This window comes from Podarcis liolepis, assembly GCF_965112155.1.
Source record: "Podarcis liolepis genome assembly, chromosome: 8".
Taxonomy (NCBI): Eukaryota; Metazoa; Chordata; class Lepidosauria; order Squamata; family Lacertidae; genus Podarcis; species Podarcis liolepis.
Window position 1 is genome coordinate 1,717,601 of NC_139560.1, and position 27,549 is coordinate 1,745,149.

The window sequence follows — 27,549 nt, forward strand, 5'->3', positions numbered from 1 at the left end:
GCGGAGCGGCCCGAGCAAGATGGCGGCGTCTGAGGCGGCCGAGGCGGGCCTGGGGACGGCGGGCTGAGCAGCCGCGGCCGAGCCAGAGCGCCATGTCGGGGCCAGACGAGCGCGAGCCCGGCGGCGGGGCGGCGGCCGGCGTGGTGGCGGCGGGCGCCGGGGGTCCTCTGGCGCTGGGGGAGGCGGCGGGGCCTGGCCCGGGGGGCGCCGAGGAGCCGGGGCCGCCGCTCGGGGCTGGCGGGGCGGGCGCGGGGGGAGGCGGCGGCGGCGGCGGCCTTGTCCGGCAGCCCGAGCCCGGCGGCGACCGCGACTCCGACGCGCCGCCCAAGAAGCGACTGAAGCTGCCGGGCGGAGCCGAGGGAGGCGGCGGCGTCAAGCTGGAGGAGCGCCTCTACTCGGTCCTCTGCTGCACCGTGTGCCTCGACCTGCCCAAGGCCTCCGTCTACCAGGTGCGACCCGCGTCCTCCTCCTACACGTGTACGCGGATACACGCGTGTACGGGTCCCCTTCCCACGTGCCGGGCTCCCCTCCCTCCGCAATGGCGGCATTCGCAGGGGGTTGCATCCCGCTGAACCTTTTGCCCCGGGGAGGGAAGGGCTACCTGGGGTGCAGGTGTTCGTGTGAACGCGAAGGGAAGCGGGAATGCAGAGGAACGCAGGCAGCGGCGACCTTGTCGTGAGCCAAGCCCATACCTGGCTCAGTAGGGTCTCCACCCGTTTTTCCCAACCTCGGGGGTTGTTGGACTACAGCTCCCTAGCCAACAGGACCCGGGGTCGGGGATGATGGGATATGTAGTCCAACAGCTGCTGGGGACCCGAGGTTGGGAAACGCATGGCAGGCAGCAAGGACTCTCTCCCAGCCTTACCTGCAGTTGCCATGGGGATTTGAACCCGGGACCTTTTGCATGCATGATTGCAAGGCATGGGCTGCCGAGCTTTGGCCCATGTCAGTTGTGACTCCTGAGCCGCCCATCTCATTTCGCTCGTTTCAAACTTGTAGTCTCCGCTGCCCTTGGGTTGGGTTAGGAGCTTTTCAAAACGAGGGGAGAAATGCAAGGAAATGCTTGAAATAGGGGAGGGGGAGAGAAAACCACGCTTTAAAAAATGATGTTAAATCTGCGCTTTCTAAGGATCATCACTTAATAATGCGGGTGGGTTGTCTCCTAAGTTAAGGTGCTGAGCTGATTATTCTTGCCGGACTGGTCAAATAGTGTTGTGGATCAGTCCCCTTCTCTTCCTCCCCCCTCCCCCCCCGCCCCTCCTTCTGTGCATATTCTGGGCGGAATAGCCAATATGGCAGGTAAGTACAGAAGTAGGGAGGCAGTAACCACTTGAATCGGAGAGATGTGCTTGTGGTGTGTTTTCTTGCATTGTTCTTCCCACCGTCTTGCACAGAGTGAGTGTCCATCAGATAACGTACATACATTTCCCCCTTCCCATTATGCTGTATTTCTGTAAGCCATGCTGGAGAAATCCCTAAAATGGAAACAATTATCTAGTTCCACAAATCAGACACGCCCACCTTGTTTTGCTTTGTCTGAGATCTGCATTTATCCAGCGTTTGGGCAGGGTCACTTCATACCTCTTCCTGTGTGCTGCTTGCTCCTGACTCATTAATTTAGCCTCTCGGGTGGCAGGTTTAGCTGCTGATCTTTCAACCTGTGGTATAACTTGTTCTGCTCATAATTGCTGCTCTGAGCTTCCCTTCCCCCTGTGTTTTGGAGGAAGGGTGAGATGTAAGCACAGTGGTACCTCGGGTTACAGACGCTTCAGGTTACAGACTCCGCTAACCCAGAAATAGTGCCTCAGGTTAAGAACTTTGCTTCAGGATGAGAACAGAAATTGTGTGGTGGTGGCGCAGCGGGAGGCTCCATTAGCTAAAGTGGTACCTCAGGTTAAGAACAGTTTCAGGTTAAGAACGGACCTCCAGAACGAATTAAGTTCTTAAGCCGAGGTACCACTGTAGTAAACTAGGAGTGAGAGTTGTTGGGATGTACCGTATTTTTCGCTCTATAACACGCACCGGACCATAACACGCACGTAGTTTTTAGAGGAGGAAAACAAGAAAAAAATATATTCTAAACGAAATAGTGGATATATGATTTTTGTGGTTCATGCTGTGGCCAACAGACATGTGATCTGACAGTGAGTTTGGAGTAGCCCAATGCAAAAATCCTGAGGATCCATGTGGATCCGTGCTTTGTAACTATGGAGGAGGGAAGGAAGGGGAACCATGGCTCACGACTGCAGCAGATCCCCCCGCCACCGCAGGCATTCGCTCCATAACATGCACAGACATTTCCCCTTACTTTCTAGGAGGAAAAAAGTGAGTGTTATGGTGCAAAAAATACGGTAAATGGTGAACTAGGAGTGAACCCATGGTACAACTCCACTCATCTACAGGTTCAAGAAACCACCATCTCCTGACTCTGTTTTATGGTAATGTTCAAAGTGCTGGATAGGACTTCTCAGTGTGTTGATTCTTCTTGTCGCCACTGGCTCTGCAAGTCTCATCTGCTGTGATTCCTTAAGATCCTTTGCTTGCATATGATGAGAATTCCTCTCTGCTATCTTTATACCTAATGAATGTGTGCATGAGTATCGGAAGGAGAGCAGCCTGACAGCTATAAAAGAGAGGCAGTCTCTTCTCTTTCTTCTCTTTGGTGATCATTCGTAGCTGAGTAAGATTGTTTTCCATAAACACAGTTTTAATGAGTCCTTAAGTGACTGTGGAGGCCAGTTCTGGATCCACACGTCCTTCCACAGTGGGGACATTGGTTTCCGAGCGGGAATTGATCACGGTGTGGATTTGCCAAGTGTGCCTTCCTCTTAGCACGTTTCTCCCTTGCGTCCTGAGTTTGAGTGTCTTCAAAGCCCATGACACCTTTGGTAAAGGCTGTTCTCCAACTGGAGCGCTCGCAGGCAAGTTTTTCCCAATTGGTGTTTATACTACATTTTTCTAGATTTGCCTTGAGACAGCCTTTAAACCTCTTTTGTTGACCACCAGCATTACGCTTTCCATTTTTAAGTTCGGAATAGAGTAGTTGCATTGGAAGACAATAATCAGGCATCCACACAACATGACCAGTCCAACGAAGTTGATGTTGAAGAATCGTCGCTTCAACACTGGTGATCTTTGCTTCTTCCAGTACACTGGCATTAGTTCTCCTGTCTTCCCAAGTGATGTGTAAATTTTTTTGGAGACACCGTTGATGGAATCTTTCGAGGAGTTGGAGATGGCGTTTATAAATGGCCCATGTTTCACAAGCATACAGTAAGGTTGGTGGTGATCCAGCCAGTGAGTAAGAGAGGCAGTAGAGACACATTAAGGGACAGTGGTGAGAAGATTGGGAAAGGTTCAGAGAGCCTCATTTAGCCTACAGGTTGAATGAATATTACAGGGCCTGGGTTCCTACTTTCCTATGAGAAAGATCTGCTTGTCTTTCTCTACAAAATTAGAGATACTTACTATCTTCACTTTTAAAACTGTGGCTTGCTTCTTCTCTCCTCTCCTCTTCCTTTCTACCTACTTCCAAAGATATGCCAGACTAAGTCCCCACCTCCTGTACCTAAATGAGAACATCCAGACTATAACTTCCAAGTAGTTCCTCCCACCTTACAAATGCACAAAACTTTCAGAATTAGCTGCAAGGTGCTAAAATCATCTCAACAAAATTAAGCGTTGGCACTTATTTTCAAAGAAGTTATGGGATGTTGTTGAGAGGCCAGAGAAGTTGTATGGACATTGTTAAAAGTCCCAGATCCTCTTGCTGGGGAGGAAGTCTGGTGTGTTGTTTTGGCTGACAGATGTGCCTTGCTGTTCTGACCAAGAGAATTCAGGTACTGCTACCAGATGATGCTTTTTGCCTCTCTGTTTTGGTAATGAAGAGCTCTGCAGTGTCCACCAAAGCTTGGAGAAACCCTCTCCCCTCTTTCCAGGAAACTGTTTTGCAAAGTTGTTCCCTTAAGCGCTTGTTTAGCGCCTTCATTATCAGAACCTGCTTCCCTCCGTTTTTGTGCTCCATTTAATTCCTGCAAACATTTTAGGGTAAAGAAGCCACAGAGGACTCTTCAGGCAATCTGTGCAAACAAATCAACAATCAAATGGACTTATGTCCAGTTGTGCCTCTGTTGTTGGCTGTTCAGCTGCATGAAAGCCTCCTGTTCTCTCCCCTGCCCCCCCCCCCCGCACAATGTTTGCACTTAATTGGTGCAGAACAAGGACTCGCACTAAAAGAAGCCAAGTGTGAACCAGAAGCATGGAACATGTGACTTGCAGCATGTGACTTGGCTTAGTTAAGTCCCTAAATGCAAAGGTCATCGCCTTGGTGATGTTACACTTTGGTGGTGGCGCCCTAATAATATCCGCACAGTGTTCGCTGCCTCACTGTAGAATAAAGAGATGTCAGATGTGCCATCTCCATAATTCCTTGCTGAAAAACAGGGCAGGAATTGCATTTCGCTTTTGGAAGAGCAAGATTAGTGTTCGCTTAACCACTTTGAAAACAAGCTCAAGATCCCAGGGAAGAATAGCAGCATTGTTGGTTTCAGCGCGATGAGAAGAAGCACACAGGCAATTAAACTCTGGCAGGGACAATAATGGAAGCATTTTGTGTTAATACAGTATCTGTGTCTGGAGTCCAGTGGTTGTTGCAATCATATGAGGCTCCATGATAATTGAGAAGCTTCAGCCGATACAGAATGCAGTTGCTCGTCTCAGATACTGAGAAATGTGCATACAGTCAGCCTGTTCTGCATCAGTTGTAACTGGTTGTCAGTCTGTTTCTGGACCCAGTTCAAGGTGCTGGTCTTGATCTTGAAAATCCGTGACCTTCAAAGGCTGTCTCTCCCCACATGACACATGCACAGACACCCCTGCTAGGTGAGATCTAATAAACACTCTGCTTGCCATCCCAGCTCTGTTAAGTCAGGAGAATGATGACTAGAAGCTGAATCTTAAAGTTTATGATCATGGTTCCAAAGTTGTGGCACTTTCAAAGCCGATCTACCAGCTGTCTTCTTGGAAGGACAGAGGGCGGGAGCCAGTCTGTCCAATGTACCATCAGCCACCTGCTAAAGTTAACTGGCCTTCCTTTCCAAGGTTGTCTATCACCAACCGCTGTGTGGGAAGGATTATGACTTATGTCTTGAATTTTTAGTCATTTGTTTGTTTGTTTGTTTGTTTATGCATTTAGATGTTGTTTGTAAGCCACCTTCAAATATCCTGAAAGGCAGGACACAAATAATTATAATAAATTATGGAAAAGTTCCAGGACCTGCTGACCTATTATTCATGATTTATGATGTCCATCTTTTATGGTTTTTTTGTTAGTTCTGGTGGTTCTTTTTCAATTATTTGATGTTTACAACTTTAGTAAAGGCTTTGTGTAAATATTTTATCTAAACTAAGAATAATTGCCTCGTTTTGCCATTCTGTGGTTTGAGCCTCAGAACTAAGTGTCATAGATCTGTAAATAGTTGTTTCCACTCTTTTCCATACAACATTTCCCATACAGTTGGGGAAGCAAGTAAAAGCTGGTGTTCTCTTGCACACTGGGGGGATTGTAACCTAAGCAGCGAAGGATGGCGACTGGTACCGAGGAAGGCGTTTAAGAAAGCCTACTACTTGTGTTAAAGGTTACAAAAGGAAGCAGGGTTCCCGGAAAGGTCAGCTCAAAGTTGTCTGTGGCTGCTCCAAGCCCAGGAATGTATTCTTGCAGCTTCATTTGAGAAGACTCAGTGGTAACAGTTCACGCAAAAGGTCTGAAACCCCTGGAGTCTTGTCTACTTCACAGTATAGACCCAGGACCCATCTTTAGTCCAACCATACATTTAGGGAAGTCTCTCTTTAACTGCTTGTTTACCATATATTTACAGTATCTGCTGCTATTGCTGTTGTGTGTTCCCACCTTAGAAGAAGTCGCAATGCAGCAGTGGGGCGTCCTGACCCACCAGTTGACGACCAGTGCCCAGATTGTTGAGCCATCAGAGCTGAGGAGAGGAAGAGGGTTTTACTGCTAAGCTCCTTCCCATGCAAATTGTGCAACATAGTTCAAAAGAAGCAGCTTAGAAACAGGAAGGGGCTATGCCCTGAGAGTGTAAACAGATTTGTTGCAGGATACAGCCCTGGCTGGTAGGTAGCCTTGAATGCTTTGAGTGTTCAGGAAAACTTGTCCTTCCCGAAGAGCCTCAGTGTCAGAAAGAATTGTGTAATAAGTGCCATTTATATAACTCATACTATGATGTGCAGATGCTTTGGAAGATTGTTTTGTATTCACAGCAGTCCTGAGAGCTAGGTGGTTGCAAATAGAAATACAGTATGCAGATAATGGCATATTTTGCAGGCAGCAGAACTGAGGCTGAGAGACTTGCCTATTATAGTCCAGTGTATCTGTTGATTCTTTCACTGAATAGGGCTTTGAGCCCCTGCCTAAATGCTGCAGGAGCCTACAGATGTTGTCTAGACTCAGAAAAAGAGGGGAGAGGTTTCTTGAGTGCCTCCAGCTTAGGAAATGGCAGAAGCACTTCTACTGAGTTACTCCCTCCCCCAACTCAGGGTTTGCCACAGTAGTAAGCATAGGCCTTGGCACCTGTGTGGGCTTGTTGAGAGGTTAGTTTGTCAGGACTTGGCGTTTCATGATCATATGGCATTCATCATTTTTCTCTGAAATGTTTCTAGGAATTCTGCCTGTCTGCTGCAGCTCTTGTGCTCTGCTCTGCTGCCAGGTAGATGGATTCAGGGTTTAGACTGAACTTCCAGGAGGTGACTGAAAGGTCTCCCAGGCTGCCGGAAGCATCTGTAACCTTGCATGAGTGTCTGAAGGGAATATGTCTTGATAGACGAATGTAGTCAGCCTCCCCTTAACTCGACATGTTACTTTGACCAGTGCAGTTCTTGGCATGATGTATCTATCCTTCTTTGCTTGGAGTGTGTGTGTGTTTTATGCCCCATTTTCCTGTCCCAGTTTGTTGTACACCCAGGTCTTCCAGCTGCCACAATCTCTTTCTAGGCCCACGTGCAGTTGATTAGTAAATGAAGAGGAGCAGCTAAAGGCAAGGGGCTCTCAGACAGATTTATTTAAGCTACTTGCCTCCCTCCCCTTTCTCCAAGTAGCCTACAGCTGGCATTTTAGACACACTATGTGGTGGGTTGGGCCAAGGGATAGTGACTTGTTGAAATCATCTGAGTGAGGTTTGAACCCGGGGTTTCCACATTGAAACCCCTGAACTGCACCTGGGTGGCCTAAACAGGGCTATTGTGTGCCCCTGCTTTCCCCCAGCCATACTGTGATGTCAGATCCTGCCTGGCTCTGTTAGTGACGCTGTCCCTGGTGACTTCATCCTGTTGAGAGGTTGTGCGCCTCTGCAGTATACATGACCTTCTTTACTCTGTCATTAGTAGCTGTTGCCCCAGAAACCCCATACCTGTTGTCTGATGATTGCCTAGATTAAGGTTACCAGATTTTTTTCAGTGAATCTGGGGACACTTTTCAACTCCATTAGACTGATTTGTAAATCCGGGGACTGTCCCCAGGAAACGGGGACATCTGGTAACCTTAGCCTAGATGCCTCTTTGAGAAACCTTGGGTGAATGACATCATGCCCACCCTGCTAACTTAATGTAGTATACTGAATGAGGGTCAGTAAACGGGAGACCCAGTCCACACTGTAGTCCAGCAACATCTGGAGGCCGATGGGGTCATTAGCCAACCCTGCTCTAAAGAATTAGGTTTGTAGTTTGGGGGTGCTCTTGGACCTAGTACAGTGGTACCTCGGATTACATATGCTTCAGGTTACATACGCTTCAGGTTACAGACTCCGCTAACCCAGAAATAATACCTCGGGTTAAGAACTTTGCTTCAGGATGAAAACAGAAATCGCGCTCAGGCAGTGGGAGGCCCAATTAGCTAAAGTGGTGCTTCAGGTTAATAACAGTTTCGGGTTAAGAACGGACCTCCAGAATGAATTAAGTATGTAACGAGAGGTACCACTGTACTGTTGCTGGATAAGTGGCCTTCTCTCATCGTCTTAGGGCTGTGGTTGATAGATCAGCTTAATAGAAACGGCGTTGCCACCATTACCCACATTCTGTCATCACCGTTTTGGAATACTGCAATGCATCATGCGTGCGGCTGCCTTAAAAAAACCCTCCAGATGTTTCAGTTGGTTCAAAATAGGCATCATGATGGTTAATATTATGCTCTGTCATCTGCATTGGCTGCCCATTCCTCAACCCATTTCATAATGCTGGTATTAAAGTCAAAAACAGGTTGTGGCCAAGGAGTGCCAGCCTCCGCCCATATATGCCCACGTGTACCATAATATCGTCTTCTGAGGCCCTTTTCTGGATGATTTTGTCGGATCAAAACCTTTCTTAATTTCCCCAAGCTTTTTGGTCCGTCAGTTTTAAAAATGGGTTGCCTTTTTAAAAAAAGATCTTTGCAATACTGTTGGTTTTGCTTTGGCTTTATTCTATGGCTGTTTTCACATGGTTTTATCCTTGTATTTTATGGTTCTAAACTGGGTGGCTAACCCATGACCCTTGATATATTGGTGGACTATCATTCCCATCATCCCTGATCATTGACCATGCTGATGGGAGCTGTAGACTGACAGCATTTGGGGCCACTGTTTAACTGGGAGGGCTCCCAGTACATTTCCGAGCACAATTCAAAGTGTTGGTGTTGACCTTTAAAGCCCTAAACGGCCTCGGCCCAGTATACCTGAAGGAGCATCTCCACCCCCATCGTTCTGCCCGGATGCTGAGGTCCAGCGCCGAGGGCCTTCTGGCGGTTCCCTCATTGCAAGAAGCAAAGCTACAGGGAACCAAGCAGAGGGCCTTCTCGCTAGTGGCACCTGCCGTATGGAACGCCCTCCCACCAGATGTCAAAGAGATAAACAACTACTTGACATTCAGAAGACGTCTTAAGGCAGCCCTGTTCAGGGGAGATTTTAATGTATGACATATTAGTGTATTTTTGGTCTCTGTGGAAGCTGCCCAGAGTAGCTGGGGAAACCCAGCCAGATGGGCGGGGTACAAATAATTTATTATTATTATTATTATTATTTATTATTAACCTGTTTTGTGAACCACCCAGAGAGTGCCTGCTATTTGGCAATGTAGAAATGGAGTTAGCAAATACATAAAGGCTTTGTTTACAGGTCACTTGTGAAATCTTTGCTACACCAGTGTTCCTGTTTAAGGCAGAGTGTGTGGCGATATGTATTTTTGGTGCCAAGGAGGATTTTGACTTATTTCTCTAGTTTCTCTCTCTTTGATGAATTCCTGGCCAGTACAGTCAGAGGAATTCATATTGGTCTTTAAATTGAGCGGAACATGGTTTTGTGAATATTCAGCCCCTCTGCACAGAGTTATTTATTTGTATTTGTCCTGCAGGTGTTGTGCCTTCATTTTACTTCAGCCTACAGACCACTTGGTTTGGAGCTACTGCTTTGGGATGTTTTCTGTTATGATAAAAAAATTCCTTCCAGTAGCACCTTAAAGACCAACTAAGTTAGTTCTTGGTATGAGCTTTCGTGTGCATGCACACTTCTTCACACGAAAGCTCATACCAAGAACTAACTTAGTTGGTCTTTAAGGTGCTACTGGAAGGAATTTTTTTATTTTGACTATGGCAGACCAGCACGGCTACCTATCTGTTTCTGTTATGATGTTACCTACTTAGGAGAAATGGCTCCTTGCACAGGAGGCAGGTGGGGCCCTCCATTCCTAACAGGAAAAGAAAAATCAAGTTTCTGTTCTGGGAGTTGTAGAACATTAGGGAGACAATGATGGAGAGCTAACTGAATCTAGAGCCCATTTGAGGTTCCCTTTATGGTGGTGGCAAAAAGATATATATCTTTTCTGTCGCGAGTATATTAGTGGAATCTCATCCAGCAGAGCTGTTGCGTGGTGCCTTCAGGGTTAGCAGTGACCGTAGGCACTGCTATGGTCTAAGCTATTTATTTTCTATCTGTGCTTGAAGAAGAGACCTGTAAATTGACCAGCAACGATACTGAGCCAGAGGGAGATGCCTGCTGAAGTTGCTCAGACTAAAGCAGTGTTTTTCAGTGTTGAGTCCCCAAATGTCAGTCTACAACTTGCATTATCCCCAGGCAGCCTCACCAGTAGTCAGGGATGAGGGCAGTTGTAGACTTAACAATGCCTTAGAGGTTTTCTTACAATCAAGTGGTGTATATAAATTCCAAGAGTAAGAAATATCTCCCAAGGGAGGGGGTATGGCTGAGGAAAATGCAGAGTTCAGGTATGTTTGCTTTTTATTTAATATTTTTTTTAGTAATGTAAAAGACATCACACACACCTGATATCTCTCCACAAGTGCCAGCAGACATCGATGAGTCTGAAGGAAAGCAGGCTAAAGGAATCCAAGATAGAAGCAGTTGGCCGGATGCTGAATAATTTTGGTCTCTTCCGTCCAGCATTCGTATATAACTGCACTTACACTTAGCCTTGTATGTGACTTATGAGACAGACTGGTGAAAGAGGCAGTGAAATGATGATCTATGGCCTTTCATTCCCCCCCCCCCCACTCTTTATTGGCTGAGATTTACAGGTAGCAGTAATTCCAGCATTTGGACTCCACCATCCTAGCTTGTAGGTGCTGTTACTGACATCCACTTCCTGTGTTGATGCTAAAGTATAATTGCTGTGTTTTTCTCTAATTAGGGTTATGAAGCACCATGTGGTGTTTTGAGTGAGAATAAACAGGAAAAACCAGGCTCTTGTTTCCCGAGCCACCTGCCACCTCCTCCTCATGAGGACTTGGAAAGACAGGTCTGTTAAATGCAGGGCACAATTGTGCTTCCAAGCCCAAAGCCTTGTTTATTAAAAGCCCCATAAGGGGATGATTCAGTGATGTTCTTTTGGTTGTTATCCTTCACCTGGTTTTGCGTTAGGGCAGAAAAGTAATAGTGATGTTTGTGCATTAGCCTTGCTGTGATATGAAAATAGCATAAAATAGTGACTGAGTAAAAGGAGCTCCTTGGAAGAAAAGATTGTATATCAGTCTGGCACATTAAATAGATTATTGCCTAGACTCACAGTAGTGGTTTGCAAACCTGCCCTCAAATTCTGAGTAGTGGGATTTTATCCATGTGTACAAACTCATCAGGCTCAGATTGGAAACTGCTAAATATGTATGTAGTAAGCAATAGATGGGAGTGACAGCCTATTCTAGAATTGTCTGAACCTCTTGTAGGTAGGTATCTTACAGCACAGTCCTGTTCACATTCACTCAGAAATAAGTCTCTTGGTGTTCACTGGGGTTTCATCCTAAAGAAGTGTGTCTTTGGATTGCAGCTGAAGTGTAGGGTGGTCTATGCAGATCACTTTTCTTCTTTGAGGATGGTCTGTATCTGAATGAATGGGAGGATAAGCACACTTGAGATGGGACTCTTTAAGTTGGCAAGAAATTAAGGAAGGTGGATAAAAGAGGCACCTCTGTTATCGAATGTTCTGCACTTGACTAGATGACTCCCAGCTGTATGTTTGGTGACTTTAATTAAACTGTACCTGTTGAGACTGATTGCCTGAGGACAGCAGGCTTGCCTAGCCTGAATGTATTTGGCCGATTTGAAGGCACAACTATTTTTGGACAGTGCTGTACAGTCTTTCTCACCTCATTTGCAGCTTACAAAATCACCTTCAGGTCCCTGAGTTGTGTGGTGGGCTAAGAACATAGTCCTCTGCATGTTTGAAAGGAATGCTTCTCAGGTTCTTGCTCTGGAACACTTAATGATTTGACCTCCTTGAGCTTGCAGAGTGGCTGGGTCTGAAGCAAGTACAGTGGTGCCTCGCAAGACGAAAAGAATCTGTTCTGTGAGTCTCTTCGTCTAGCGGTTTTTTCGTCTTGCGAAGCAAGCCCATTGACAGATTAGCGCTTTTAGCGGCTTTTAGCAGCTTATCTGCTGATCGGATCAGCTGATAAGCGGATTAGCAGCTTAGAAAAAGGGGGGGGGAACCAGCAGGAACTCGCAAGACATTGTCGTCTTGCGAAGCAAGCCCATAGGAGATTCGTTTTGTGAAGCACCTCCAAAACGGAAAACTCTTTCGTCTAGCGAGTTTTCCGTCTTGCGAGGCATTTGTCTTGCGGGGCACCACTGTATGCTGGCCTTGGGCCATGATTGCTTACATAGAGAGGAGAACTGTATTCTAAGTCATTTCCGTCCCTGCTCTTTTTCTCACTAGAGGTGAGGAATGCAATGAAGGGGCTTCTTGAGCAAATAATTTTTTTTTAAGTGTAGAGAATTGAATTTTTTTTGAATGGGGAACTGTTTAGAAGAGGAGAAGAAGAGGAGTTTGGATTTGATATCCCGCTTTATCACTACCCTAGGGAGTCTCTAAGTGGCTAACAATCTCCTTTCCCTTCCTCTCGCACAACAAACACTCTGTGAGGTGAGTGGGGCTGAGAGACTTCAGAGAAGTGTGACTGCCCCAAGGTCACTCAGCAGCTGCATGTGGAGGAGCAGGGAAGCGAACCCGGTTCACCAGATTACGAGTCCACTGCTCTTAACCACTACACCACACTGTGAAGTTTTTAATGTTTAATGCTGTATTGTGTTTTTAATATTTGATTGGGAGCCGCCCAGAGTGGCTGAGGAAACCCAGCCAGCTGGGCGGGATATAAATAATAAATTATTAGTAGTAGTATTAGTAGCATTAGTATGTAAGCAAGGAAGAATGGAAGTATAAATGACATAAGCTACGTAGAACTCAAGCATAACACAGGGATTGAGTGAATCTTCTGCAGTTCTAGAAAACCTCTGAAGTTCTGGTTTTCCTTTTTCTCGCAGTGTACAAACGGTCACTTAATGTGTGCTGGGTGCTTCATCCACCTGCTGGCAGATGCCCGGCTGAAAGAGGAGCAAGCCACTTGCCCAAATTGTCGCTGCGAGATCAGCAAGAGCCTCTGCTGCCGAAATCTTGCCGTAGAGAAAGCAGTGAGCGAGCTGCCGTCGGAGTGTGGCTTCTGCATGCGTCAGTTTCCTCGCTCTCTTTTGGAGAGGCATCAGAAAGAAGAATGCCAGGACAGGTAAAGGGTTCTTCTTGCCATTTAGCAAAGAGTTGCTGTTGAATCAAAGGCAGTTTGCTATGATGTTATGGGATGGGCAGGAATGGTGCCGACAGGAAAAAGGGGCACTCCCTCTAGTCGTCAGCGAAGTTGGGGTTCTGTGCTTAATATGTATTGTACAAATCTTTTGCAGGAACACTCGTGTGTGTGTGTGTGTGTGCGCGCGCGCGCTACCCATCTTACAGTTCCATAGAAAACTGTAGGGTAGTGATGAAGATGAGCATTTATGTCGCTTACTACATAAAATGCCTCAAAGCAACTTACAGTTATAAATGCCTGCAGAATACAGAAAAATTAAAATAAGATTGAAAAGATGAAAGAACATTATTGATTAAACGTGTCATACTTCAATGACACCAAAAGGATGGCTCCTACCCTGCCCAATTGTAAGATGAAAGCCAATACAAGGCTTTGGGTATCATCATACCAGAGGGCCCCAATTAAAAGCCAAATGCCAGGGTAAATAGGCATGTCTTTGTTCATGACGGTTTCTCCAGTTTTGAAATGGACCCACAGGTACAAAAAGGCTGGCAGCCCATGATTTAGGGTGCCAGAGCAGGTGGTATAAAGACCAGTGGCCTTGCCTTGGCCACGGGGGCAAGAGGAATGGTAATGTAATGAGATGACTTTAAATGTCTGGTCTTGTTCTTCAGTGATGAAACATTTTATTTGTGTCCTATCGACAAGCCCCATCCTGGCGATGAAGGCACAGCTTTTCTGTACTGACACCTGTTACTAACATCTGTGCTGGGAAGCTATGGTCAGTGCAGCAGTCCTGGGGGAGAGAAAGGGGTCCGGTAGTTTGTGAATCTTTCATATCAAGGGTTGGAATTCCAGGGTCCTTTTCTTTGTGTGTCACTTTTTGGGACTAATTTTTGCCCCGAGCATTGCTGCGCAGTGTGCCAGCCCACCTCCATCCGCCCTGGCATCCTACTCGAAACAGCTGCTCATTTGAGTTTTGCCCTCCTTTCTGCCTGCAGAGTTACTCGGTGCAAGTACAAGCGGATTGGGTGCCCCTGGCAAGGCCCTTTCCACGAGCTGACCGTACACGAGGCGGAGTGCACACACCCAACAAAGACGGGGAATGAGCTGATGGAGATTCTGGATGAAATGGACCAAACGCATAAAAAGGAGATGCAGCTGTACAACAGCATATTTGGCCTGCTCAGCTTTGAGAAGATTGGCTATACAGGTAATTGCTGGGATTTGATCAGGCTGTAGATGAAAAGAGCTTTTGTGATTGATGCTGGGTTGCTTATTCCTTGCTTTTTTCCCCCTTGGTGCATTAGTGCCGTTTGTCTATTGATAGTTGTGTTTCTCTTATGCAACATTTATTAATTTGTTTTCATTAAATAAACATGCAGCAACTGTTCCTCTAGATCAGAAGAGCGAGACTTTGCTGATCAGACAGGGCTACAGCACAAAATGTCTGCCCCAGGAAACCTCCTTGTCCACTTGAGAGTTCAGGTTTAAGGGTGAACCTCTGTGTGTGTGTGTGTGTGTGTGTGTGAAATATTTTACATGATGCTGAGGGCCTGGGAAGAAAAGTGACCGTGTGTGTGTGTGTGTGTGTGTCACAAGCTACACAGTCTGTGCACAGCTTCTGGTCCCTGAGCCACGCGCTCAGAGGCCATCTTCTTGAGCAGAACTGACTGCTTCTTTGGCATTCTTCTTTGCTGATTATTCCACTGTGCAGCATTGATGTCGCATGGAAGAAGGACCTTTCATAGCTCCAGGTAAGGCGTTGTAGTTGCATTTGTGGGGCTGATGAGCCAGGTCTCAGACTAAGGCCTAAAACCAGTGTTGGTTCTGCTGCTTTGTATGGGGTTGGGGACGGTGGGCGGGGGGACGGGACAGTGTTTTAATATTGATTGCCCTTTGTCAGTCATCCAGTTTGGTTGGGAATTTGGTGTATTAATATCCATGTTACTTAGGTTGTAAACTCTACATGAAATCTATTCTTTGCGAAATGAAGTATTATTGCACCTTCCAGCTTAAGTTTTGATTACTATTCAGAGAGTTGGTTGTTCATGTGGTTGCTATACATATTTTGAAAACTTTGGGAGTTTTCCATCCAACCCCTTTTCCAAAGAGGTTGAAACATTGTCATCCTTTCCTGATGTGGGGCTTTTCCTGATTTTCTTGACCTAGCAGCAAAGTGTTTTCCCTCTTAAGTGGGGGAACCATAAAGGTAAATCTTCAAGGTTAGGGAGGAAGCTGTCATTTTATCCTGATAGAACTAAACTGCTTTTCCAGGTAAGCCTCTGACTCCGTTGGTATGACTCCTGAAGTAGGCTTGGCAACATGTTCAGCATAATGTGTGGAAAAATCACTGTTTATTGATTGGGGGTGGGAAAATAGATACTGAAACCTCCTTTGTTTTGCTGTAAATGTTCACCTTTCCTGCAGAGAGGACCTGAATGAGTTCACCCTGTTGTCTCCAGTCCTGAGAAGTAGTGGATTTTCTCTGTTGCCCCAGGAAGTGCTGCAACCTGCAAAGAGGATTTTGCTTGTCTTGGCTAAGTTAGAAAAGGTGCTTGGAGCTTGAAAAAGCAAAGCGACAATAAGAGTCCTGGTGGACTTGGGATGTGGAGCAAGGTGGCCAGATGCCTCCCTCCTGAGAAGTTCCTTGTTGTCCGGGCAAAGCAGCCGGAATTGGGGGTGGCAAACAGTTCAGTTGGACACCCTGGTGGTGCCAGATCTGAGAACCTCAAGGAAACGGCTCTACTGAAGAGCTAGGCAGTGCCCGCATGGCAGTGCTGAGGGCAAGGGTGGTGGGTTCAACCTGCACAGGTTGAGAGCTGCCCAGTGTCCTTGAACACTGCGCAGCCTCTGCCCATGAGAGAAGATGGGTGGAGATCTTCCTCTGCTTTAGAAAAGAGGCGGCCTCTGTCCAGAGAGGCTGTCCCTGCTTGACACGGAGAGATCAAAAGTGCTGAGTCGGGCTGATTGTGTGGCTTGAATAACTCCATCACCTCCTTTGTCCAGGTGTTGCTGCCGTTCCCCGGAAACACTGAAGAATGCAAAAATGTACACAGAGGTTCCCTGTCCCTGAGTTTCTGTGAGATTCCATGGGTTTTGTACACCAAAGACTTTTAAAACACTGAGCCAACAATCTTGATATACTTGAACAAAACACAGCACTTCGTTGCACTGTGGACTCTGCTGGAGAAGGGTTTTAAGAGACTGACACTGGACTTGTGCTAAATTGGATAGAGCTTTCAATGATTCAGTGTACTGTTCTCTGTCTTTCATGTATCTAACCCCAGGATTTTCTGCACTGTGTGAAAACCTGAAGGCTTTCTTCTTCACCCACCCCACTCCCTGTTTCTTGGTTTGCATTGTGGTGATACGTAACTGTGCCATCTGCAGATCTGTATTGTTAATGCCAATAAAATAAAGGTGCTGTGTTACATGAACTGCATTGTCTGACTTGGTTTTTATGCACCCGTATGTTGTTATGGACACTCATAACGAATCTGGAACCAGCGGCCTTTCCCCTACAATTCTGAATGGCGCATGAGTTGGTTTCACTGCCTGTCAGTGGCCCAAGAATTCTTAAGCGGGTACTTGAAGAGGACTCCAGTGTGGTGCTGTAAAGGGTCTGGCCTTAGACCTAAAGTCTGAATTTTAGAGCTGTGATGTGATTGTGCCCCACAAGCCGCTGCTGGTGGCCTCTTGAGGAAATGCTCCTTATTCAGTGGGGCAACATCGTGCAAAGAATGGAGGGCAAGACCAGAAGACTTGAAGATGCTTCGGTGATAGCACCTTCCGTGTCCTGCGATAAACGAACGTGGAGCAGAAATCCTCTTGCTTCCAGACGCCTCCCATCCTGGAGTGGTGATTTTTGGATTGGTTACTCCTGACGCTCCCACAGGGTTCCTTCAGGCAGTGTGGCTCCAGGCAGACAGCTTTGTAGTAACAGTGGTTGCATTGTTCACAGTTGAGCTTCCCTGCCAATTCTCTCCCTCCCTGCTCCCCCCCCCCAAACTTAAGCAATGATGAAACTGTGTAGTGGTTTTTAAGTGTTAAAATGCATTGATGTTTTATCTCATTTTCTCCTCTTCCCTACTCCCCTTCCCTCCAAGAAGCCAAGTTGCTTCTCCCCCTAACTAGCTCTGAATGGCTACTCTCACCCTTGTTGTCTCCTTACGTCCTGGCAAAGAAGGCCCCTCACAGTAGCTACAGGTAACTTGAGCTTTGTTTTTTTCTGCTGCCAACTTCTCTGGTTTAACTGTGTGTCTCCTTTCTTCCACACACCCCCAATCCCCTTCTTCTCGCTCTCTTGCAGAGGTTCAGTTCCGTCCTTACCGAACAGATGACTTCATCACCCGCCTCTACTACGAGACTCCGCGGTTCACGGTGCTGAACCAGACCTGGGTATTGAAGGCTCGAGTTAACGACTCGGAACGAAACCCTAACTTGTCGTGCAAGCGGACTCTCTCCTTCCAACTCATTCTCAAGAGCAAGATCAACTCCCCCATGGAGTGCTCGTTCCTGCTGCTCAAAGGACCTTACGATGACGTGAAAATCAACCCTGTGATCTATCACTTTGTCTTTACCAACGAGAACAACGAAACGGACTACGTGCCGCTCCCCATCATAGATTCTGTGGAATGTAACAAATTGCTGGCAGCCAAGAACATCAACCTGCGTCTCTTTATATTCCAGATACAGAAGTAAGCGTAAAGCAAAGCTTGGCTTTTCCAGGAGTGACCGAGAGAGAGAATGAGAGGGCGAGAGAGAAAGCGTGCACCACTGAACCAGAGTTACCTCGAACGGCTGCCTCGACCCCTTTATGATTCCACAGTTATTTGATTATTTTAAAGAGAACATTTTGCATGTGTGGTATACAACAGCTTTGAGCGGCCGCTACCTTCCTCGTCTCTCTCTCCATCTCTGCCAGGAATAGGCGACTGGGGAACCGGCTCGGTGCAGGGTACTGACGAGGCTTGAGAGCGTCAAGCTGGCAACCACCAATCAATACATTGTGAAAAGGCTGCATCTGTGTCATGATTGTGTGTGATCTCCACAATGTAGTGTCAGGGCGGTTGGGTGGCGGTGTTAAGGTCCTTCACTGTGTCCTTCTGACCTGGTGGGGAGACATTCTGGCTTGAAGAATAGTAGCAAGAATTGGGTAGAATCTGGAAGTGGTGGGTTCAGTCTTCGATTTACTGGAATAAAACAAATGGGAGATTCTCAGATAACCAAGTCATCTTCAGAGACCCCCGCCCTACCCAGGCAAGGGGCTTTTTGCCAGGCTCCTTCTAACTGGGCTAAAATGCCACATTCTGTAGAGTTCTGTAGAGAGGGGAGATAATAGCGTACTGGGTGCTTTGTGGCATGAATCAGTAGCGGGCTCACCAATCTTCCATTTGTGTATCAGTAGTTCAGATCACCCCCCCTCCCCCAGCTTTTTCCATACGGTTCAGCTGCTGGCTGGTGAAGAAGCATTTGAAATGAAGTCAGGATTAATAGAAGGTTAATGATGACAAATGGAAAAGTTGCTTGCTCTTCCTTTCTGGCAGGAAGTAGCATCCTCAGCGTGGCTTGAATTGCACTTCACGAGGAGAGAATCCAGAGAGGTCCCGGCGTTGCCCTGTTCCTTCTGTTCCACCCCAGTCCCCCCACCATCAGGCTTGAGATCTTGACAGACTAGATAGGAACCTACATAGAACTGACCCAAATCAGTGCAGACTTCTCGGAATGCAGGGTGATTTATTCTGTCTGTTTTGGGAACTTTCCCAATACTTTGAAAAAAAATCTTTCTTTCTTTCTTGTGCAAATGAGTTAACAGGCTCTTCTAGTAATTATGCAATTTTACAATGTGATTTTATGTATGTAATATATATATATATAGATATATGGATGAGGATAGCGTGGCCGTTCACCAAATTTCAACGAGATCTACAGGGATATTTTGCTTGATGCTCTTAAACATATTTTTAACTGGGGTGGGGGGAATTGGTGGTGGATGAAGACTGTATCATGAGGAACTAATAGGTTACGTTGCACATCCAAGATGATTTTCTTCCCTCTCCTTTTGACTCCTTCCCCCTCATCCTCATGCCATTTTTTTATTTAAAGGAAGCTACTTTTGGTGGCAATGTATGCTTTATGTGGACTAATTGGATCAGGTATGTTTTTTAAAACGTGAGAATTTGCTGCAGGTGCTGTCCTCCTTGGGACTTATTGCTGTTAAAAGGGTAGCAAAGCAGTCCCCGTCCCCCCCAGTTTTAATGTCCTCCTTTCTCCCTCCAGCCTCCTGGTCATAGTGGTGGCAGGTGGTAGTCAAAAGAAGCGTTTTTAGAAATGTGGGGAGTTAGTCTGCGATGTCCCAGGTGTAGGCTGGTCTGTTGTCACTGTGACCCACCAAGCTATGCGCGGCCCACCAGCTGCACACTGTGCCATGCCAGGTATGTGGACACCCGTCTTGTGTTTGTCCTGGCAGGGCAGCAAAAGCTCCTGGTGACTGCCTGGGCCACATTCATTTTAGCAGGCCACATGCTCTTGGGAGACCCAGAGTAGGAGAATGTCATAGCATGTGTTTAGAAAAAGTAAAGTGCCCAAGGATAACGAGAGCTGAAGGTTGGCAAGCTGTTTAGCAGGATGTTCCAGCTGATGGCATGTTAAACTGTTCAGCAAAGGAGTTGCCCCATATTATATTAGTCCTGTCTGATGGGAATGTGAAGGCAGAACTTCTTTCCTGAACAGCATGAGTGCGATACATGGAATATCTGAAACAGTTGTGAGCTTCAGAGGAAGAGCTTTTCAGACATGCATACAGCTGTGGCTTGTTTGTTCGTTTTAGCTGGTGATTAGGAATTATTGACCAACTAGGCAGGGTTTTGTTTTTGTTTTACCAGTTGAGGGTTGCCAAAGCCAAAATTATGTCTCTTTTGCCCTAAGGTGTTTTAATTGCAAGGACTCTGAACCAGGAACTAATTCTTAAGATCTTCACAAAGCAGGCTGCATGCTAAAGGCAACTTCTTGTAATGGGCGCTTTTGAGAATTGGCAGCCTGGAAGATCAGCCTTTGAAATGGTCTGTGAAGGGCAGCACACTTGCTCAAAACACTTGGAACAAGAATGCCCCTTAGATGCCTGTGTGTGCATGCAGCTGTCTTCCTTGTATTTGGGAATGCAAACCAGCACTGAGCACTTTCTCAGGTATTCGGAACGAAGAGGCTGTTTCTGGGCTCAAGTGCAGAACATGTGGATTGAGGAAGCTTGCAGCTTGTCCTGGGAACTAAAGCTCATGGATCCTTTTATTGTGGAGCAGATTTCAAGACTGCAGCCTCTAAATAATAGCCAGAATTTGCACATCACTTAATCCTTAAACTGGAGCAGGTCTAGACTTGAAATAGTTATTCCCTACTTTACTCATGTACTGTGGTTGCTCTGGAAATAAATGCACACACCAAAAGTTTTACTTGTAAAAGGAGCTTATGTATACACTAATGCAGAGGTTAGAAATCTGCTCGTCATGCTTCCAGGGACTGGCTTCAGCATTAACCTTAACTTATGAGTAGAAGTGATATACTAGGTAACTGCAGAAGAAGGAATGCTTTCAATGGGCCTGCCTTTCCTGCAGCCCGTCTCTGGAAGGTCATAGGAAAGCTCAGACCTCGTCCTCATGTAGATTGAAAAGGCAACATCAATTCCCACAGGCTAGCAATGGGGGAAAGAAGTCTGATAATGCCTATGTCCAGAGCTTCCCAGACCCTGATGTTTGGCATGTGGTCATGTAACTTGGATGCAAGAGCACCTTTGGGAGTAGCTCTAATTGGTTGGATGTTGGAAGAGCTAACATGGTAGTTAGGAGGAAGGTGTTCTTAGCAGGACTTCAGACCCCTCTCGTAAGAAACGGAACACAATCCTGGGGATGGGAAGAGAAGGAAGATGAGATTGTGAACCATCTTGTCCAATAGGCAGTGCTGTACCTTCCTCCCAAGAGATGGAAGTGTCTGGAAGAATACCAGTGGAAAGAGGGGTTTGCTTGGCATCCCACTTGGGTGTGGGAAGCGAAATGGGCTTGATCCTTGAGATTCAGAACATGGCAAACCGAGTGGAGCCTCTTCCACTCCCTCCCTTTGGATCCTACCAGAGAACACCTGTCCATATTTTCAGAATGCACTTGAGAGATTGAGGATTGGGCAGTCCTCCCATAGGATGGTATTCAAATTTGTTTTATTTGGAGCAGACCTGTTTAAATTAATGGGTCTAACCTAGTTATGTTCTTTAATTTCAGTGGGTCTCTTCTAAAACTTAGTTGAATGCTACCCATGGAGTCTTCCATGTGTGGACTTTTTCTACTGGGTCATCTGTATGTCTCCTGTTGCTGCTTTTTTTTAAAAAAGAGACATTTTGCTCTAGTTAGGACTAGAGGAGACAGAGTTGGCTACTGACGACTGGAGCGGAGGTCTAGAGGAATTTGTGATGTAGTAACTTTGAATGAAGTGCAGTTGAATTGTGCTGCAAACAAGCTGTAGCCTGGTGGTTGTACCTCTCGGCTCCTTTCCAGAGTTGGGGTATCTTGGGTGTGAGTTCTCCCATCCAGACGCTTCAATACATTTGGCACCTACCTCCTAAAAAGAGACCAGCTGCCACATTCTTCCTTCCCCAGCAGGTTCCTCTGCTAAGACAGTTAGTGGCTGATCATCTCAGTCTAGCCAGTGGCAAAGAGCTAACTTGGAAGTTACCCATTGGGAGCGGTTCATGGGTAGACATCATTTCCCTTTCTCCTGTATAATTGAAGGTAGTTCTTCCCCCTCCCAACGGTTATTGCAAGAATCTATTATCTATTGCCAAGCTTCTGACTTCTCCAGTATTTCTGGGAGGGAGGGGGCAATGTGTTGGAACAGCAGTGGACAGAAGGGACCCTCCTAGTTTCTTGAGAAGCTGTTGTTTAGGCATGATCGCATCATGGCAGTGGTTAATTCTCCCTGAGAGCCAAGTGAGGGATGGAAGTGGCTGCAGAGCTCTCCCTCCCCTGAAATGAAGAGAGCAACTGTGGCCACCCCAAGAGTCTGTATGTAGTGAAGGACAAGCACTTTGAGAGTGGAAGATGAGCAAGTCTTCCCAGGGCTTGATATGAGAAGCATGTTAAGACTTTCTGATCTGCTGGGAACCATTTGTGTGATTGGGGTCCTCCTTAGGGATACCTCTCTGCCAGGCTTGCCACTGCCAGCATTTTTGCTTCCCTGCTTTCATTCTCATCCTCCCTGCCTCACCACCACCACCACCACCACCTCCTCCTCCTCCTCCTCCTGGGTTGCCCTGTCCTCACTACGGGACTCTGTCCAACTTCTACTTGGTAGCTGAGCCTTATCTGTCTAGTTCTGTGCTAGACGCCTAAAGATTGTAGCATGCTTATCCATGCCAGGGCCTGAAGGACTGGCAGACCACAAACCTCCTTACAGTATTCACTGTGGGTAATTTATTTAACTAGCGAATGTAGAATTAAAATAATTTAAAAGAAAACTAATGGTTTGTTTGCAAGATGGTATGTCCGTTGTACTTGGCCTGATTTTTCATTATTTGTGTTCCTGTTGATCTTTTCTTCTTCTTTTTTGTGGAGAAAAAGAGAGAGAGAGAAAGAGGGGTTCTCTGTTGGACCTTGGAATCCAGCTGGAAGCTCTGGCTTGAAACCAGAAGAAAGTGGGAAGGGCAGGGTCAGTCTCCAGGCGCTTGTATAACGGAAGGCTGCCACTTCTGTCATCACCCCCTCCATCTCTCCACCCTGCGGGCTGGCCAAGGAGATGTGGGGCAGGGCGCTGCAGCTGCTCCAGCGTAACAGCTTTGGGGGCACCTGGCCATAAGCTTCCGCCGCTACCGCCCGTCCCACCTTGTGCCTTCCCCATTTTTGCGAGCACTACACATGATACCGAAATGGCTTTTACAAAAATGAGGGATGGTTTTAAATGTTGTTGGGAATGATTTCTTTTGTTCCTTTATCTGGTCTGCGTTTGTTTGAAGTTTCTGTATGTAATGTAGTTTAAACGAAACAAAAAAAAAAAAAAGTATTGCCAACCCATGGCTGTCTGCGTATGTGTGTGTGCTTGACCCAAGCGTGGCTTCTTTACCAAGGCGGAACCGAACTCGGGACTGGGGTGAGCACGGTCCCTTCCAAAGGGGCCTGTGCTGATTGCATGCGGCATGCAGCTCATAATCCCGAAGCTGAAACACCATCGGGAAAAGCTCTCGCTATCTGGAAATAGTTTTTCTGAACTCCTGCTCACTAAAAAGGCTGGCGATGTAAGCAGAACGTTAGACCACAGTTGTCCACACCAAGTGGGCAGCAGTTTCTGCAGCAATTCCTCCTGAGGCCTGTTTCCCCACCCCAAACGCTTCACCTTCAGCACCTCAATACTTTGTCTCAAGTATTTCAGCACAAAAGTAGCCAGCATCCTTTTACTCCTCCCTCTTTCATTTTCATTATTAAAATTTATACAAGAAGGTTGTCTGCTCTGCCAAATGCCCTGCTTCTGCCCTCTATAATGGAGGATGCCTTCATGTAGAGAGGGATGCAGTAGTCTAGTCAGGAAGTTGCAAACCCGCTGCAGCAAGAGAGGTGGTCTGCCAGGCATAAGGCAAACTCGGCCCTCCAGATGCTTTGGGACTACAATTCCCATCATCCCTGACCACTGGTCCTGTTAGGGATGATGGGAGTTGTAGTCCTGAAACATCTGGAGGGCCGAGTTTGCCTATGCATGGGCAAGGAGGTGTTGGCTGGCCGTGCCCATGGCTGGCATGCAACCCACTGTCCATGTGAGTTCTTCTGTAGTCTTGATCTTGCTATGGTCCCAGGACTTTGGCTTGGCTTGCATCAGCGCTCTTCCACTTGTGATCAGGTCTGAAATTCCACTGTATGTGGCCACTTAGGAAAAACCGTCCCTGTGCAGCCTGCTGGGCAACTGTCCTGGCTGAAATAATAAAGTAACCGTGTGCTCTAGCTCAAGAGATGCAGTTAGCTGCTTTGCCAAACTTTATGGAGCAACAGGTTGTTTTAACTTTATTGGAAGGCGGTCACCCTGTTCAAAGCGACAGACTATTTATTTATTAAATTCATATACCGCCCTTCATCCGCAGATCTCGGAGTGGTTCACAACATAAAAAGACAATACAAAAGCACAAAATACGTGATGAAAACAAGACTACTCCTGGGCACTGTAAATAGACTGCAAATGACACTCCTTCCTTTTTATCTTCAGTAGTTGAGTTGTTCCAGTCACTAACTGGCTGGATTGTTTGGAGCAAAGATTTCAAAGAGGGAGAAACGAGCAAGGCAAGAAGGATAACCTTTTGAGAAGGTGCTTTGCTGCAGAAGTTTTGTCCCGGCCAACATCGCACCAGGAGTTCAGAGTGTTGGAACATTGAGGGTGAATAAGAATTGTTATTTTTTATTATATAAGAATAATAATAATTATTATTATATATGCATTCCTCTGCATATGCACACTTCCCCAGACGGATGCACTTGATCTCCTGCTGACAAGATCTTGCACATACCATATTGTAACATTCGACATGGGTTTCACTGGGACGAATGCTTAGAGCTGCTATACCAGCTCTTCAGCACATGAAGATTGAGTCTGCTCACTCCTGGACTCGCAGTGACACTATCCTGGACCTTCTGCCCAATATCTGTTTTAACTAGAGGTGCCAGGAGCTGACCTTGGGCTCCTCAGCATGCCCGGCAGATGTTTCCCCCTCTACTCTTCCCTCCCTGTTTTGCTTTATGCTGCCTTTTTAGAAAAGGAGATGGTGCACCTGCTCTGTACCGTCAGCGGCAGCATGACGGCTTCTGTCCTCAGATGTGTCGTAAAAAATGAACTTCAGTGCTGCAAGGTCACCCATGTATGGGGAAGCATTGGGGCCTGGAAGGTGGAATAGAGGAGATTCCCTTCTTGCCGTGTGCAATTCTTTCAAATACAGTGGTGCCCCGCAAGACGGAAAACTCGCTAGACGAAAGAGTTTTCCGTTTTGGAGGTGCTTCACAAAACTAATTTCCTATGGGCTTGCTTTGCAAGACGACAATGCCTTGCGAGTTCCTGCGGGTTTTTTCCTCCTCCCCCCCCCCTTTTTCTAAGCCGATCCGATCAGCAGATAAGCCGCTAATAGCGCTAATCCGCTAATCCGTCAATGGGCTTGCTTCGCAAGACGAAGAAACCGCTAGACGAAGAGAATCACAGAATGGATTCTTTTCGTCTTGCGAGGCACCACTGTAACAGGACAGTTTACAAGTGTGGCTGAAAGCGGCATGTTTGGGAGGAATTCTCACACTTGTGATAGAAAAATAGAATATTTTTTTTTAAAAAAATAAAAATTAGAAAAGTATAACTGTAGAGTTGGGAGGGATCCCAGGGGTCATCTAATCCAACCCCTGCAATGCAGGAATTAATTCTGCATTAATTCAGGGTCTGTACATCCCCTGGCCTTGGACGCGGGTGGCGCTGTGGGTTAAACCACAGAGCCTAGGGCTTGCCGATCAGAAGGTCGGCAGTTCGAATCCCCACAACAGGGTGAGCTCCTGTTGTTCGGTCCCTGCTCCTGCCAACCTAGCAGTTCGAAAGCACCTCAAAGTGCAAGTAGATCAATAGGTACCACTCCGGCGGGAAGGTAAACGGCGTTTCCGTGCGCTGCTCTGGTTTGCCAGAAGCGGCTTAGTCCTGCTGGCCACATGACCCGGAAGCTGTACGCCGGCTCCCTTGGCCAATAAAACGAGATGAGCGCCGCAACCCCAGAGTCGGTCACAACTGGACCTAATGCCAGGGGTCCCTTTACCTTTACCTTTACATCCCCTGGCCAGTGTTCATCAATATTTATATTTTTAAGCGGCCCAGACTAAAGGTGGGTGGTTTGAAATCTTAGGAAGGGAATGCATAAGGATGATGAGCAGCAAATATTTCTCTGTATTCCAACTTACCATTTCACACAAACAAGATGCCCTGTTAGTGGAAAGAACTATGCTTGGTTATCCCAAGCTCACGCAAATTGCTCACCTCCACCTTTTTGGAGGTTGAAAGCGAAGTGCCGGGAATAGACTCACCTTGCAAGACTCTTCTCTCCCCCTTCAGGGGTGAGTGAGGCTCACTGAGCAGAAGCGCCCAGCCAGGATATTGGGAATAATGCATGGAGGGCCAACAATGCAATTCTGGGCTGCATCAAAAGGAGCATAGCATCTAGATCAAGGGAAGTAATAGTGCCACTGTATTCTGCTCTGGTTAGACCTCACCTGGAGTACTGTGTCCAGTTCTGGGCACCACAGTTCAAGAAGGACACTGACAAACTGGAACGTGTCCAGAGGAGGGCAACCAAAATGGTCAAAGGCCTGGAAACGATGCCTTATGAGGAACGGCTAAGGGAGCTGGGCATGTTTAGCCTGGAGAAGAGGAGGTTAAGGGGTGATATGATAGCCATGTTCAAATATATAAAAGGATGTCACATAGAGGAGGGAGAAAGGTTGTTTTCTGCTGCTCCAGAGAAGCAGACACAGAGCAATGGATGCAAACTACAAGAAAGAAGATTCCACCTAAACATTAGGAAGAACTTCCTGACAGTAAGAGCTGTTTGACAGTGGAATTTGCTGCCAAGGAGTGTGGTGGAGTCTCCTACTTTGGAGGTCTTTAAGCAGAGGCTTGACAACCATATGTCAGGAGTGCTCTGATGGTGTTTCCTGCTTGGCAGGGGGTTGGACTCGATGGCCATTGTGGTCTCTTCCAACTCTATGATTCTATGGTTCTGAGGGGAGGTGCATCAGGAGAGCAAACCTCTTAGCAGTGGGAATCAACTTGGAAGGTTGCTGCCAGACAAGAAACAACATTGGCTACTCAATAGACCGCTGCTGACTTGAGTCAAGGCAGCTTCCGCTAGGACAGCTGTTCTCAACCTGTGGGCCTCCAGATGTAGGACTACAACTCCCATCATCCCTGAGCTCTGGCCTTGCTAGCTAGAGGTGATGGGAGTTGTAGTCGGACATCTGGGGACTCACAGGTTGAGAAAGGTTGCTCTAGGATGTATGGCACCTGGCGTAAATCGCTTTCAAACACATTCAGAGAACAAGGGACCTGCAAAAACGGGGTTGGACTAGATGGCATTTTGGGTCCCTTCCGACTACAATTTTATGACTCCACACCACTGAGCAAGAAGTGCCTAAAACGGCCAATTCAACCTTTCCTGCGTTTTCTTTCCATCCAGCACTTGGCATACTGTGGCTTCTGGGAACCACTAAGCAGGTTCTGTTCTAATTGAGCTTTTATTATATTTTTTTAAAAAGTGGGAAAGGGGTACCCCTCTTTTATTGTTTTTTTTTAAAGTGAATTGTCCTTCTGCATCCCTCAGAATTCACCTGGGTGTGTTGATACCAACTGGGTGGTTTTTTTAGCAGCCCCACACTTGTTTGTACTCAGCCACCTGAGCTTGCCAATAATAATAATAATAATAATAATAATAATAATAA

At 46.7% G+C, this 27,549-nt stretch overlaps 1 protein-coding gene across 1 annotated transcript; it reads left to right on the top strand.

Annotated features, from left to right (window-relative positions):
• Positions 1–23,124, top strand: ZFTRAF1 (zinc finger TRAF-type containing 1). The gene is made up of 4 exons (XM_083516894.1): positions 1–449; positions 12,813–13,051; positions 14,071–14,282; positions 17,382–23,124. Exons 1-4 carry the CDS (start codon positions 93–95, stop codon positions 17,771–17,773), a joined length of 1,200 nt encoding a protein of 399 aa, XP_083373020.1. The 5' UTR covers positions 1–92; the 3' UTR covers positions 17,774–23,124.
• Positions 23,125–27,549: the final 4,425 nt, after the last annotated feature.

Coding starts and splice junctions, on each gene's coding strand:
- ZFTRAF1 (XM_083516894.1), top strand. CDS start 93: ATGTCGGGGCCAGACGAGCGCGAGCCCGGCGGCGGGGCGGCGGCCGGC. Junction 450..12,812: donor CCAAGGCCTCCGTCTACCAG/GTGCGACCCGCG, acceptor TTTTTCTCGCAG/TGTACAAACGGTCACTTAAT. Junction 13,052..14,070: donor AAAGAAGAATGCCAGGACAG/GTAAAGGGTTCT, acceptor TTCTGCCTGCAG/AGTTACTCGGTGCAAGTACA.